The sequence below is a fragment of the Sorex araneus genome, chromosome 5 (assembly GCF_027595985.1).
Source record: "Sorex araneus isolate mSorAra2 chromosome 5, mSorAra2.pri, whole genome shotgun sequence".
Taxonomy (NCBI): domain Eukaryota; kingdom Metazoa; phylum Chordata; class Mammalia; order Eulipotyphla; family Soricidae; genus Sorex; species Sorex araneus.
The window spans coordinates 46,203,470-46,219,235 of record NC_073306.1 but is presented as its reverse complement, the minus strand read 5'-3'; the positions used below and the strand labels follow the sequence as shown (position 1 = coordinate 46,219,235).

The following is a 15,766-nucleotide window of genomic DNA, read 5'->3' as shown; positions in this document are numbered from 1 at the left end:
GTTTTTATTTTGGAGTCACAACAGTGCTTAGGGCTAACTTCTAGCACTGAGCCCAGGGGTCATTTTCTGGTGGTGCTTGAGTGACTATATGTGATGCCAGGGATGGAACCAGAGACGGCTGTGTGTCACACAAGCATCCTAACTCCTGTACTATCTCTCCAGCCCCAAACTTTGGGTAGAGCTGGGATGAAAGGTAAAATATTGGGGCTGGAGCGATAGCACAGCGGGTAGGGAGTTTGCCTTGCACGCGGCCAACCCAGGTTTGGTTCCCAGCATCCCATATGGTCCCCTGAGCACCACTAGAGGTGATTCCTGAGTGCAGAGCCAGGAGTGACCCCTATGCATCGCCGGGTGTGACCCAGAAAGTAAAAGAAAAAAAAAGGTAAAATATTGAAAGAAAGGCAAACTGTGAGTTTTGAATTTTGAGCAAAGAGGTAAATTGTAGTGTACCTTTTAGTGTTTTATTTTGGGAAGAGTAATTTTGTGGGTATTAATGCTGGTTTCCATTGCAGAAGCAAAAACAAGTCATCCTGGGGCTGGAGAGATAGCACAGCGGGTAGGGCGTTTGCCTTGCACGCGGTCGACCCGGGTTCAAATCCCAGCATCCCATATGGTCCCCTGAGCACCGCCAGGGGTAATTCCTGAGTGCAGAGCCAGGAGTAACCCCTGTGCGTCTCTGGGTGTGACCCAAAAAGAAAAAAAAAAAAAAACAAAAAAAAAAAAACAAGTCATCCTCCTTTTCATCACTTCTTGCTCTCTAAAGATGGGAAGGATGATTTGGATTTGGGCAAATGTCTGGCCTTCTGAGTCTTGATCATAGGATATGTCAATTAAAATACCTCACATTCCTGGGTTTGGGCACTAAAAACATCCAAACAAAAACTCCTTCATAGTAGTAGGAAACAAAACTTTTTTCAGGTAGGGGATGGGGAGGGCTGGGCTCCCTACAAGTGCTCCAAGGATCACTCAGGGCCAACCAAATAAGAACAGAAGTTCTGCGTGAGGGTCCTAAGATGTTACAGTGCTGACTGGGCTCTGGGGTAGCAGGGATCACCAGGCCACTCCACTAGTCCTCGGAGGTCCTTAGGGCTGTATCTGTTGGTGCTCTGGAGTCTCCAGGGCTAGACCTTAAGTACTTAGAGGTCGGGGTGGTGCTGGCATGCTGGGGACTGAGCAAGGCTCAGGTGTATGCAGGCATGTCTCCCTGGCCCCTGAGACTTTTTGAAAGGAAAACAAATTTTGTGGAAATCCTGCTAAATGAATCTGAGTTCAAGTACTAGCAGTTGGGACTTTCGGCCAATGTCTTCATGTGTCATAAATGGTAAAATTTTGTAGTATGAGAGAAGTCTAGAAATAAACCCTATGTCACCAACTGTGCTACATTAGGCAAATCGCTTTTATTTTTGAAAAATGAAGTCCAAGGGCCTGGAGTGACAGCTCAATGTAGCTAAGAGCATGCTTTGCACGTGGGAGGTCAGGGTTCAAGTTCTGGTACCACGTATCGCCCTGAAGAGGCAGGAATGGCCCTCATGCACCGCTGGCTGTGGCCCCAAACCAAAAAGAGATTATCCAAGAGTAAGTAAAAGAACATCCCACGCGTAGCTCAGAGGTAGCGGGCATGCTCTTCCTGTGGGGTCCTGGTCCACTCCCCAACACAAGGAAAAGCATCTGGCTCACAGGGGATGCTCGTAGGAAAGTGACTTAACCGAAGGGCTTTGTTCCCCAAGGCTGTTCTTCCCTTCAACTGGGAGGGTGAGAGGGAGGTGCAGTGTTATGTTAGCCTCAAACGTCACTGCCATCTTCTGGCTCAATTTGTATGATTTGGGAAAATGCAGTTTAGAGCACTCTGTACTTAGAAACGCTTTTCTATGAAGGCAGAGTAACTCCTAGCAGTGACTTGCCTAACGCTGAGTGGTCCAATACCTGACCTACCGGTACTGACCCAGCTTTCTCTCAATCCCGGGCACACTGACACTTCATGAATCAAGCCTTAGGATCCCAGCCTTTGTTTTTCGATCCTGGTCTCAAAACGCACATGTGCAGGGTCTGGAAGGTGGCTCAGAGATTTGAAGTTTCACTTTCTACTACTATGAAGGAGCTCTTGTTTGGATGCTTTTGGTGCCAAAACCCAGGAATGTGAAGGTATTTTAATTGACATATCCTATGATTGAGACTCAAAAGGCCAGCCTGTGAGTTCCTGTTTGACCTAATCCAAGTCATCCTTCCCAACCTAGACTGCGAGGCTGCAAGTTCAAATCTCTGTACGGCTGCAGGTGCCAAGGTGATCCTTCAGCCTGTGTGAAATCCCCTTGTGAGAAAGAGAAAACCAATGTGGCAGGGATGCAGCCCAGGGTGAGAGCTTACCTCGCATGTGTGAGGCCCTGCTGAATAGGAAACCCTTGTTCTTTAAGAGGGGCCGTATCTATCTTGCTCATAGTTTCCAGTGCCTACAGAAAGGCAGCCAAATATAAACGGGGCACTGCTGGGGGTGGGGTGGGGTGAAAGCGGGGATACTGCCAGTTTATCTGCAACGGAGCAATACACCAATGCCAATCCCATAGAACCATTCCAGAGCAGAATGAAACCAACACAACAGGTTGGGGTGGTGAGGATACGATAAAAAGTGAATTAAGGAGGAAAATATGGACAGAGCTGACCCAGGCTTAATCCCCAGCACCTAGTATGGTCCCTGGAGCCTGCATAGAATCTGACCCCAAAATTAAAAAATCTGAACTTAGGTGTAAAAAGAGGACATCTCAAAGAGGGCCACAGACAGCTGGAGTACATACTCTGCACCAGCAGTCGGGGCTGGTCCCCCAAGCACCAGAGGGTGGCCGTTTGCCTCCACCCCAAAGAAATATCCCTATCCTTGTCACCCATTGGTGCCCAGAGAGCTGAGGTAGCGGTCAAAATAAAAGGTGCCTGCCTGTCTGACCCTGAAATTCCGTTTCCCCAAAGGAACTCACCTTTATCCTGTCCATTCCTCAGAAATGCTTTTATCATCTCATTGCTCTCGGGCAGCTTCCTTCCTCCGGCCTGCTGGTCTTTCCTGCTCCTGCCTCTGCAGCTGCAGCCAGCATGTTCCCCCGTTACTGGGTTCCCTGCACTCAGCACTGGGCACTACTGAGGTCCCCACTGCAAGGAGTGCTCCAGGACCCAGACCCTTCTTGCTCTTCGAGGACGCTCTCAATGTGTTCCAGTCCAAATTCCATCTTGCTTTCTTCTTTCAATTACTGTTGACCATCCTCCGAGTTCTACACGCACACTGCCCTGTTCCCCCACTTCATTGCTCTGCTGAGTTTACTGTCAGAAACCCCCAGGCCCCACATTTCTAAAGGTTCAGTCCAAGTGTTGCCCCCACTTGCCCCTGATGTCTCTAAACCCAGGTGAACCTGCAACTTCCTTCCCTAAAGGCCCATTTAACACAACACTGGGGCAAGAAACACTATGATCTTGTGTTAACAGTGTCAGATTACAGTCCATGGGAGGTGACAGGGAAAATACTTTAAACTGAGGAGTAGCTCCTAGCTGCAAATGTGCTTAGGCAGGAGTTTGAAAAACGGCTTTCTCCCTCCAAGCTTGCCACAGCACATAATGGAGACCCTCAAGCCGCTTCTCTGCAACGATCCCTTCCCTTTCAACATTACTGCAGGGTGGACAGCAGGCAAGATCACCATGTCTTTTGGTACATCCTACAGAGCTAGGGATATGGAATATGGAGAATGACTGGGACAAAGTGAATGCAGCACTTCTACCTGGTTTCTGATTGGAACAAATTCTAAAGTATGCTACTGCAGATGCATAGCTGAAGTTCAGAGACAAAAACAATTCTGTTTATTAAAAAACTCACTGGGTAATGCACTGTGTTCCAAGACAGATTAATTTCTCATCAGTTTGGTCATAACCTGCAATTTTCTTTCCTTTTTTCCCTTATTTTTGCGGCCAAACCCAGCTGTGCTCAGGGCTTACTCCTGGCTCAGCACTCAGGGATCAGTCCTGGAAGGGGCTTAGTAACCATATGTGGCAACAAGGTCAGACCAGGTCAACTGCATGCAAGGGTGGAGAGCAGGCAAGATCACTCAGGCCCTCATACCCACGGGGCATGTGCTGTACAGCTGAGCCATATCCCTAGCTGCATAAACAACTTTTTGATGTTGTTGCTTTGGGGCCACACCTGGTGGTGCTCAGGGGTTACTCCTATCTCTGCACTTAGGAATCAGTCTTGGCGTGCTTTGGGGAACATATGGGATGCTGGGGATCAAACCTGGTCTGGCCGTGTGCAAGGCAAATGCCCTACCCACTGTACTATCTCTCTGGCCCTGCCCCATAAACTTTTTGAAAGAGCAAAAATTATAAGTTCCTGAGAAACTTGCCTTTATTCTGTCAGTTGAGAAAAACCCTGTAGGAAATTGTTGGCTTTCTACCCAGGGGTGACCCTAAGGAACAAAACAGTCATGATATAATGAACTTTTTAGGTTAAGAAGAGATTGTCAAGATATCAGGAAATGCAATTTCAATTCAAGCACCATGAAATCTTGTCAAGCAAAAATAGTCTTTATTCAAATTTAATGGAAACAGGGGTCACTATACTTCTGCAAGACGGGGAAAAATAAAATTAAAAAAAATCTTTTCTTTTTTATTTTAAATATAAAACAATATAATCACAATACCATACCAGAATATGGAACTCTACAGTTTATTTCCTAAGAGTTACTGCAGGTATAATTTGTCCTAGACTGTGCTATTCACAACTTTGTTAAGTCCCAAAATATGAAACCAAATTGGTTGGAAATTTAGGACTTAGCACTTTTACTAAATGGCATACATCAAAGGGGAACAATTCAAGGGCAAAAATGGCTGAACTCACCATACCTACCTATGTCATCATTCCAGCCTTAAAGCTGGCCAGGACTGGCGCTCCCTTCAGGAAAGGCCAGGCTTGAAAGCCCAGACATTTTGGATATTCTACTGTGGGCCATGAGTAAAGGGGGTTTTCAGACAAGATTGTTTTCAGTCGGGCAGGCAGGCCTGGTGCCAGGAGGCTTAACGAAGAGGAAGCACTTAGATTTAACAATTGTAGACACACCATTAGGGGAGTTAAAAATGTACAGCAGTGACGTTTGTTCTACTTCAATCACTTGTGCTACGGCTACCAAACATGTACAAAAGACTTCTCGGGTAGTTCCAGCTGCGGTCATAGCCAGTTAGGACCTCGAGTGGGACCTGGATCTCGACCGGGAGGGGGATCTGGATGCAGATCTGGATCTCGACTTGGACCGAGACTGGGTTTTTGAAGCAGACTTTGATCTGGAGCGTGACTCTGAGGGAGGGTTTGGTTTTGATTTGGAACTGGACCTGGACCTGGACCGGGCCTCCTGATTAGTGGCGGCATCCTCACTCTCCCCGCGGCCTTCCCTGGGGCCAGACTCAGCCTTGGCACGTTCCCGCTCCTTGGACACAGAGCGGGACTGGGATCTGGACCGGGAGCGGTCAGTGTCTTCCTTCTTCTTTTTCTTGCTGCTGCTGCTGCTGCTGCCACCCGACTTGCTGTCTCGCTTGCTGCTGCGTTTCCTGCTCCTCTCGCTCTTGCTGCGGCTGCGGCTACGGCTGCGGCTCTCCTCCCGACTGCGCTTTCTCCCCTTCCTCTTGTCCCTGCTTTTGCTGCGACTCCTGCTCCTACTCCCCCCTCGGCTCCTGCTCCTGCGGAGGCCCTTCTCCTCGCTCCGACTCTTCTCCTTGCTCCTGCTCCTGCTCCCGTGTTTCTCCACCTCCGCCCTCCGCTCCGGGCTCCTGCTCCTGCTCCTGCTCTTGCTCTTCAGTCTGCTGGGACTGCGGCTCTTGGGCTTGCCGACGTCGTCGCTGTTCTGGGCCTTCTCTTCGGCCGGCTCCTTCCCCTTGCCGCGGGCCTTGTCTGCGCTGCGGCTGCGGCTGCGGCTCTTGTCCTTGCTGGGGCTTCTGCTCTTCACCTTCTTGCTCCGGCTGCGGCTGGGGCTGCGGCTCCGACTCTTGCTCCGGGAAGATCTGGGGAGACACAGGTACGGCTAAGTCATGGCAAAGTCAGGTTTGATCTTCTCGTGAGATGGGAAAACAGGAGAGACTGGGAGCGTTGCGTGAGATCAAAGTGAACTGGTGAGGGGACCCCTGCCAACACAGGCGCAGTATGTAGACCTACCTGGACCGGGATCTACTCTTAGAGTGACTGCTCTTGCTGCTGCCGCTTCGGCTTCTGCTCTTACGAGAATGTCTACTTCGAGATCGAGACCTAGGGGGAGAAAATACTTTTTGTGATACTTGCTGACAAAAACCTAGACATTTGAATGCTAAACTAAGACATTTAGCAGAGGAAGAGAGCATAACATGATACGCCATAGCCATACTGCTGGACCTGGAGCCAGGCTGTTTCATTTGGGGCAACCTGGAGGGGGACGGGTGAGGCCTCTCCCAGTCCCAATAGAGTCAGCCCCAGCAGCTGAGAACCTCCAGAACTCAACCGCCGCAGTGCTCATGGCCACTCTCCACACACTCAGGCCGAGCCTCATCCATGAGTGAATCTATTCCTGCCATTTCACACTTTACACCAATATTCCAAGAGCAGCACATCACATTTGATGGGGTGTAAAGTAGAAGGCAACCAATCTTAGGGGGAAATATATTTTTGCAAATGTATACATATATATGTAAAAAATACATACGTATACAAGCATATGAGGCTCAACTTTTTTCCCCCTTCTTTTTGGGTCACACCCGGCAATGCACAGGGGCTACTCCTGACTCCTCACTCAGGAATTACCCCTGGTGGTGCTTGGGGGACCATATGGGATTCTGGGAATCGAACCTGGGTTGGCTGCGTGCAAGGCAAATGACATACCCGCTGTGCTATCGCTCCAGTCTGAGGCTCAACTTTTAACAACATGCTACTAATCTCTCATAGAAGGGCTTAATGACTCCTGAGTAAAATTCAACAATCTTCACACACTTTAAGAAACCTTTTTGGTTTCATTTTTAGTGGATTATTCATAACAAGCAATACAAAGTAAGTTATTTTGGTTCTGCTTTGGGGGCACGGTTTGGGGTTCAGGATGGAAACATGGTAGTAGGATTGATGTTTGAATATTAAATGTTATCAAATATTGTGAACAACTTCATATATATAAGAAGATATTTAACAAAAACCAGGCCCATCCCTAACTCTTTCCTATGTACTGAGATTCTGCCTCTTCAACTTCTCCAGAGTATGCCCGCCTCCTGCTGCTGCTCTCACCATCTCTTTCCTGGCATAAGAAAACTACCCTTAACTACCTTTCCCGAACACCAAGCTCGTTCTCTTTTTAAGTAGGGACCTTCAGTGTTGCTCAAGGGACCATGTGGTGCTGGGGATCAAACGTATACAAGGCAAATTATCTACCACTCAGAGGGCTCCTGGGTGAAAGTGACTGAATCCAGGGGTAGTGCAGGAACAATACAAGAAAGTCCTAGAACATCTCATTATGACAGAAACGGGATAACATTGGAAGATTCTGATTTTTTTTTTTTTTTTTTTTTGCTTTTTTGGTCGCACCTGGTGATGCACAGGGGTTACTCCTGGCTGTGCACTCAGGAACCACCCCTGGCAGTGCTCTGGGGACCATATGGGATGCTGGGATTCAAACCCGGGTCGGCTGCGTGCAAGGCAAATGCCCTACCCGCTGTGCTATCACTCCAGCCCTGATCCTGAATCATTTTTAAGTACCTTTGTGAAAAATATACTGCAACTCAATCTCTAAACTTAACTTTTAGTTTATAAAAAGTTTAGTGGAATAAAGTTCAAATTCAATGTTTCCAAACAGGAAACACAAATTCTTAATATGAGACAGCAATAAAAAAAAGCAAACAAAAAAACCCAACCATGGGGCTGGTGTGATAGTACAGCAAATAGGGTACTTGTCTTGCATGCAGCTGACTTGAGTGTGATCCCTGCCACCCCATATAGTCCCCTGAACACTGCCAGGAGTGATTCCTGGGCACAGAGCCAGGAACAACCCCTGATGGAGCGTGTTTGAGAGTGCACCAGCCACTGCTGCAGTTAGGAGGGTCTCTGGTTGTTTGTGAACTATTCTTACAAAAACAAAATGTCTATCCTGAGTGTGGGTGTATGCAATGAACATGAATCTGGTGGCTCTGCTGTTACCAGGCACCTGCATGCCTGGATCTTAGACACTGAGGTCACAGCAAGCAATTTCCAGCTGTCCCAGTCAGCTGGAATATGAGCCCCACAACTAGAGGGTGTGGCAACGAGGCTACCAAGCGAGTGTGTGTGTGTGTGTGTGATGACCCTTTATTCACTCCCACACTATATCACAACAGAATCAACAAAAATAGCAACTCATTGAAGCATTTTCCCCTGTGGTGCCAGGAACTGAATCCAGGCCTCATGCAAGCAAGGCACATAATTTACTGCTGAACAACATCTGGCGTTGATTTGGGGTACCATTTGGTGAAAGGGGAATGAACCCAGGGTTCCTGCAAGAAACACAGGAGCATTAGCTCTTAACCCACACTCCCACACTTAAGGCTGCTAATTCCCATCTTCTCCATTAGATTTAAATTTCAGGCCAGCACCAAACTGACTTGTTCACAACTGCCTGGTCCATTTGCAAAGCAGCAAACAAGACAAGGCGTCCACTGCTCTGTAGTTGTAGCCAAGGGACCAGTAGCATAGTAACCCCTGCTCCTAACTTAAACATGGGACCTAAGAAGAAATGTGAGGGATCAATAGTCAGCAGGTTAGGTGCTTGGTGCACTGTCCTGGGTTTCACTCCCGTCACCTCATATGCTGCTCCAAGCTTTGCTAGGAATGATCCTTGACAGCAGAGTCAGAAGTTAAGCTTTGAGCATTGCTGGATGTAGAAAACAAAGCAGCAAAAACCAATCACCAAACACACAAAAAAGAACAACAACGATAAAAACTCTCCCTAAAACAACAAAGCCCAAGAAGAAATGTGAATAAAGGTCACTAAAACCTGCCTTAGAGAAAATAATTTCACTCCTATTAATGCACATGACTCAAGAGTTTAAGTCTTACAAATAAGCTATTCAGTAAAAAGAACAAAAATGATCTATGAATTCACAGACCTTTCAGTGAGTCCCAATATATAAAGACATCTGCAGTACCTTGAATGACTCCGGCTCCTGGAGTAGGACCGACGTCGTCTAGAACCCGGCTTGTCTTCCACTAATCTGATTTTTCTGCCATTGACTTCAGTTCCGTCTAACTTTTCCAAAGCTCTTTTCATATCAGAATAAGACACAAATTCAATCACTCCTTCATTTTTGCGTCCCTTGTGAGCATCTGCATAGGTCACTTCTCCTGCCTGACGCATGTAGTCCTATGGAAAGAAAAAAAGTGTCATGTTTTGTAAATATCTAATGCTATCGTACTAATGAAGTTTCCTTTCTGTTAGGAAGAAACTATGGCTTTCCTTGGTATAGGGCTCTTTCTTAAACACATTCTTAAATAAATCCTTAAGTCTGCACACCGTTCACTAAGATCTGATGAGTGATAATTATTTAAATTGTTCCTCAAAATAGAGCTGGCATCAAACATGACCCCCTCCCCCAACGCCAAGAGTGATCCCTGAGCACAGAGCAGGAGTAAGCCCTGAGCACAGCTGGGTGTGGCCCCAGACAAATAAAAATTAAGTGTGAATATAAAAGTTCAATTATCAATTTTCTAAATTTTGTAAAGTTCTTTGCTTACAAAAGCTTAAAAGCTCACGTCACTACATATAAGTTAAGCCTTTTACATTTTATTATAAATCCTCTTTGAAAACTTGTATAGATACTAATATCTAAAGCACTGTCGTCCCATTGTTCATCGATTTGCTTGAGCGGGCACCAGTTAACGTCTCCATTGTGAGACTTGTTGTTACTGTTTTTGGCATATCAAATACGCCATGGGTAGCTCGCTGGGCTCTCCGAGAGGGATGGAGGAATTGAACCCAGATCGGCCATGTGCAAAGCAAACGCGCTACCGACTGTACTATCACTCCAGTCCAATATCTAAAGGCTATATGAAATTAGTACCAATTCTATTTCAAATTGCTGTCCTCTTTTTTTAAAATAAAGAGAAGACAAAAACCCTACAAAACAAAATTTTTCATCTCCATCTTAAAAAAGTGGTATGGTCACTAACTTTTCACAACCACTTTTCTTTTTGAGAGCTTAAAATGACCCAATGAGGATAAAACTGAAATGCTACAAAGACATTAGAGCAATAAACAGACAAGACACACATTTAGTTTGAGAAGAAATGGAAACTCATATGACTTGAGAACTCAGGGGCTGGAGAGATCTCACTGGGCTAGAGCACCTAGGCCCGATTCCTTCACGAGCAGGTCCCTGAGTATGGCCCCAAACCAAATTTAAAATTTACAAATCTGTTTAAATTTACAAATTTGTTTTTGTTATGGGGCCACTCCCAGCAGCGCTCAAAACTATTACTCTTGGCTCTGCACAGGGACCACTCCTGATGGTGCTCAAAGAAGCAGAGGCACTGTCAGGAACCTGGGTTGGCCCTATACAATGCTAGTGGCTGACCTATTGTTTTATCTCTCCAGCCCACTTCCACATTTCAAAAAAAATTTTGGCCACACTCAGCAAAATTCAGGAACTATTCCTGGCTCTGTGCTTAGGGGTCATTTGTGGTAGTGCTTGGAGGATTGGATGTCGTGCCAGGGACCAAATCCGAGTGAGCCACAGGTAAGTGTCTTAACTACTATATGATCTCTGTGGTCTCTAACAGGCACAAAATATTTTTTTACTTCATTTGCATAACATTTGCAGAATAAGAGTGGAGTTCTGAATGAAAAGAGGGAGTCTGAACAATTTATCGATTCAAGCTGTGATACACAACCCAGACACAGCTCAAAGGTCTGTGTGCATGCTCTGCATGGCTGGAGATTAGGTTCAGTTTGACCAAACACACTGGGAGTGACCTTTAAGTACTCAGATGGGAGTTGCTTTGAGCACCACTGTGTGCGGGCCCCAAACAAAAAAGGAAACATATGAGAATGAATGTGAATGCTATGAATAGTTTTCTCAAAGTGGAAATCGTCTTGGTCAAGTTGAGATAAAGATGTATTATAACTCTGGTGAAAAGGCTTGACAAGTGGCACTAATTTAGCTCTATCCTAGCAGGATTCCAAATTAACAGCAACTGATGCTCTAAGTAATTCAGTCCTGATTACTGCCATTCACTATTTTACAGATTAGAAAAGTGAAATGTTAAGATGTTAAGTAAACTGCTCACTTTAAGTGGCAACTGGGACTGAAACATATGCAGCTATACACCCTCTTAATACAATCCCACATACTATCACTAGTTGGTGAAACTACCAATCCTCAATGCCAACATCAGTATGTTTCTATTTCAGCCACTACTACCATCATCACGTGGTACTATGAATTCATACATTTTGGTTGCTTTTTTTGGTTTATTTTGGGGCCACACCTGGTGGTGCTTGGGAGACCATATGGAGTGTGCCGGGGATCAAACCCTGGTCAACTGTGTGGAAGGCAAGAGCCTTACTCCTTGTACCATCACTCTGGCTCTTTTTTTGTTTTTGTGCCATACCCAGAAGCCCTCAGGGATCACTCCTAGCAGTGCTCAGGGGGCCATAATGGGTGCCAGGGGATCAAGCTGGCCTTAGCTGCATGCAAGGTCAGTGCCCTACCTACTGTACTATCTCCCCAGCCCCAGATTTTCATATATTTTATTTTTCATTAAATTTTTAAAAAAAAAATATAAACATGTCATAAACAGTTTTATTATTTAAATCCAGGGAGCCCATTAACTTAAAAACAACAACAAAACTTGCTGAGTAACTGCTCTCTCCTTCCTTCCTTCCTTCCTATCCAACATTTCCACTGTTCATTCACAAGACTGAATGAAATTCCACCATTTAAATATCTAATTGCTTTTTTTCCTCTCTGGCACAAATGAACTTAATTTGCTCACATGTATGAGTCACCTGATAACAAATTTCCCAGCTTAAATAGGTTTAAAGTTGCATAATTAGGATAGCAGCATTAGATTTCATACATTTTTTTTTTTCTTTTTGGGTCACATCCAGTGATGCTCAGGGGTTTACTCCTGGCGGTGCTTGGGGGATCATATGGGATACTGGGGATTGAATCTGGGTCGGCTGCGTGCAAGGCAATGCCCTACCTGTTGTACTATTGCTCTGGTCCAGATTCCATACATCTTATCACTGTCACTGTCATCCTATTGCTCATCGATTTGTTCGAGCGGGCACCAGGAACGTCTCTCATTTCTGAGACTTGTTGTTACTGTTTTTGGCATATCAATACGCCACGAGTAGTTTGCCAGGCTCTCCGAGAGGGGCGGAGGAATAGAACACGGGTCGGCTGTGTGAAAGGCGAACAGCCTTCCGCTGTGCTATCGCTCCAGCCCATACATTTTATAAGATAATAAATTTTTTAAAATTTGTTTCATTTGACTAATAACTGGTATTTATTGTGGCAGAAACTGTTCTAGACATTTCATTAGAAAATGCATTTAATTTTCGCAATGATCTGTTTAAATAGATAAATATTAGAGATAAATATTCTGTTTAACATCTGAGGACTGCATGAGGCACAAGAGGGAAAAAGCTGCTTGGACTTGACAGAAAATCTACTCTCGTGCTGAAGAGATAGCACAGTGGTTAGCTTGCCTTCCATGCAACCAACCCGGGTTCAATCCCCAGCACCCCACATAGTCTCCCAAGCACCAACAGGAGTGATCCCTGGATGCAAAACCAGGAGTGAGCCCTAAGCACTGACAGGTGTGGCCCAAAAATAAAAAAGAAAGAAAGAAAAAAAATTCTATGTTAGGGACTGAAGAGATAGCCCAATGGGCTGGAGTGGATGCTTTGCATGTAGATGACCCTGGTTTAGTCCCCACCATGACATGGTCTTCTAAACACTGCCAAGGGTGACCATCCCAAGGAGAGAGAACAAGAATTAACCCAGGAGCACTGCCAGGTATAGCCCAAAAGCAGAAAAAGGAAAAGAAAGTAAAAAGAAAAAAATCTACTCTATTAATACTCTCCTAAGAATGAAACTCCCCAAAGTACAGAAGTATAAAGCCAACATAAGCTGGATAAGAGGACATAAGCTGGACTCCATTTTAAGTTAAAAACTGAAAACCTTTCTAAGGGTTTAAGTACCTTTCCAAAAGTTCAACCCTTTAGCTCCCAGGAGAATGGAGTGAGTCCTTCTGCGTCAGTGCCAGCAGAGAGCAGAGCAGCCCTGACAAGCAGCACGGAGCACCAGGGGAAATGCTCCAGATCCAGAAGGGAGTCAGGAGTCCCATCCCAGCGCTTCTGCTCGGATACCCATCTGAATGAACTGAATTAACCTTTTCTGGATCTCATCTTTGTTATAGGAAGGTTATTGAAAGCAACTTTGTAAAAGGAAAAAAAAAAGATATAACAGGACTTTAGCAAGTTACAATTACACAAATATAAAAGATCCCTGTTTTCATGTCATTTTTCTTACACTTAGTGGTGCTGGGAGCTACTCTTGGCTCAGTGTTTGGGAAACCATGTGGCACCAGGCATTGAAGACACCGTGTGTGACTCCAGCATGCAAAGCATGCACTCCAATCCTCTGAGCTACTTACTTTTTGCTAAATCTAAATGTGCTCACTCACTGTGCTCCAGCTTAAGGTTCTAAAAGTGAGATGTGAAAACTGACTTTTCATATCTGTCCTTATAAAACATTCAGATTACAACAGTATTAAATAAGCCTTTTTGTTCTTGAGCAATACCCAGTGGGACTGAGGTACTGCTACTGTCCAGTACTTGCTCCCAGCAATGCTGGGGGGTGGGGAAGGCACCATGTGGTGCTGGGACCTGGACTCTACCATGCCAAGCATGCACTAAGGCCTTCTGAGTTACTGCCCCAGTTTATTTAGATTATTCTGCCCTATTAAGATTAAAAACTAAAATCTAGTGTCTAAGAGGCAGTACAGCATGTAAGCCACTTGCCTCTCATGCAATCCCCCAAGCCCGCTGAGAGTGATCCCTGAGGGGCTGTAGCTATACCACAGCGGGTAGGACATTTGCCTTGCACGTGGCCGACCTGGGTTCGATTCCCAGAATCCCATATGGCCCCCCGAGCACCGCCAGGAGTGATTCCTGAGTGAAGAGCCAAGAGTAACCCCTGTGCATCACCAGGTTTGACTCAAAAAAAAAAAAAAAAAAAAAAGTGATCCCTGAGCGCTGGTCGAGGGGGTTGGCCCAAAAACCAACCCCTACAAAAAAGTGTGTTGGTCGAACAGATACAGAAGTCATAAGATATCAAGATATCTTATATTCTATGAAATCTTTCATTGGAGAATTCAAATGCTCTGGAAAGTTTCCAAACAGGAACACCAATACATTCTATGTGTGGCTGGGACTGTAGGGTTATCTCCTCCTCCACCTTAACTCCCACCCAGGTTTATGCTACAAGATCAATCGGGTCCCAACCTTTAGGTCTTGCCAGCTGCATCGACTCGACAAATTCTCCACAATAAGTCTGTATTCTGTGCGGGTAGGAGGGCCATACTTATCTCGGCCACTTCTTCTATAACCATATCCACCTTTGGAAGGTTCAAATAAACAAGATTACTTCAGCAGAGGAAAAGGAAACAAATGACTATACATATTCCCCTTAAATATACAAATGCCCCACCCAAATAATATTACATATAAATTCTATTCCCACCCTCACTTCTAAACTATTTTAACAAATAAAAATCATTCAGCTAAACATGAAAATTTAATTTACAAAGTTGTACTCTTATGTATTCATTAATATTTATAAAATTAACATGCATAAATTAAAAACTATCAACACATAACCAAATTACTAAATCAGTAACTGATGTTACTCACAGTGATTTAAGTTTTTGTGAATATTTTATACGAAAAAAGATTTTCAGGCACTTATTTCGGTTTAATCTCATCTGTGTCTAACCCTTGGGATCCTCACCACCCAGGTCTAATGGGAAAAGGTTGCGGTCGTCACATGGCTTCCTGTTTTTGGTCAGCCAAGGGCCACAATGGTTCAAAGAGCCACGCATGGAAAGGTAACCCAGGGTCAGCAAATGGAACAGGCAGTCATCTTAGCCTCAAAGGATTCTCTTATTTAAAACACTGAGGTCTTTGTTAAATCTATGTTAAACAATTGCATTATAGAGAAAAGAAAAACAACACAAACATACATCATTAAGCATATTTATATAGTATTAAGACAAGAAATTTATGCTATTACAATTAAAGATATTATCAAAGATGTTTATTTGCAATTTTACATTTAAAAAGATACATAATTTATAAAAAACAAATGACTTAAATATAAATACATTTCACTATAACATTAATCATTACAAATTAACATTTAAGAACAAAAGCATGTCACTGATACAAATGTCCTTTAAATGCTTACTGCGTCCAGAACCGTAACTGCCATCTCGACGTGGGCCTCGGGCATGCTCAACAATTACTCGCTCACCACAAAGATCTTTGCCATTCAGTTCATAAACAGCATCATCTGCATCACGCAGATCATCAAACTCCACAAAACCATATCTAGGAAAAAGCAAATAAACCCTGGTTGGCACAACTTGACATCTAGCTTCACAAACATTAAAGAGAAAGCAATGAGGTTCATGCTTAGCAAAGGTTAGGTGGGTTTTATAAACTAAGGATCGTTTTTTTTTTTCTTCCCTTTAGCTGAA

At 44.7% G+C, this 15,766-nt stretch overlaps 1 protein-coding gene across 4 annotated transcripts in view; it reads right to left on the bottom strand.

Annotated features, from left to right (window-relative positions):
- Window positions 1–4,533: 4,533 nt before the first annotated feature.
- SRSF4 (serine and arginine rich splicing factor 4) overlaps window positions 4,534–15,766 on the bottom strand; it is a 28,887-nt gene continuing 17,654 nt past the window's right edge. For 3 of the 4 annotated variants that reach the window (XM_055140846.1, XM_055140848.1, XM_055140847.1), the window contains 6 exons: window positions 15,475–15,617; window positions 15,019–15,200; window positions 14,514–14,626; window positions 9,151–9,365; window positions 6,173–6,262; window positions 4,534–6,021 (listed from right to left, as the gene is read on the bottom strand). In XM_055140846.1, coding sequence (XP_054996821.1) covers window positions 5,205–6,021; window positions 6,173–6,262; window positions 9,151–9,365; window positions 14,514–14,626; window positions 15,019–15,109 — 1,326 coding nt within the window. In that variant the 5' untranslated portion in view covers window positions 15,110–15,200; window positions 15,475–15,617 and the 3' untranslated portion in view covers window positions 4,534–5,204. The remainder of the gene's footprint in view (window positions 6,022–6,172; window positions 6,263–9,150; window positions 9,366–14,513; window positions 14,627–15,018; window positions 15,201–15,474; window positions 15,618–15,766) is intronic. The other variant, XM_055140844.1, reaches the window with a different exon arrangement.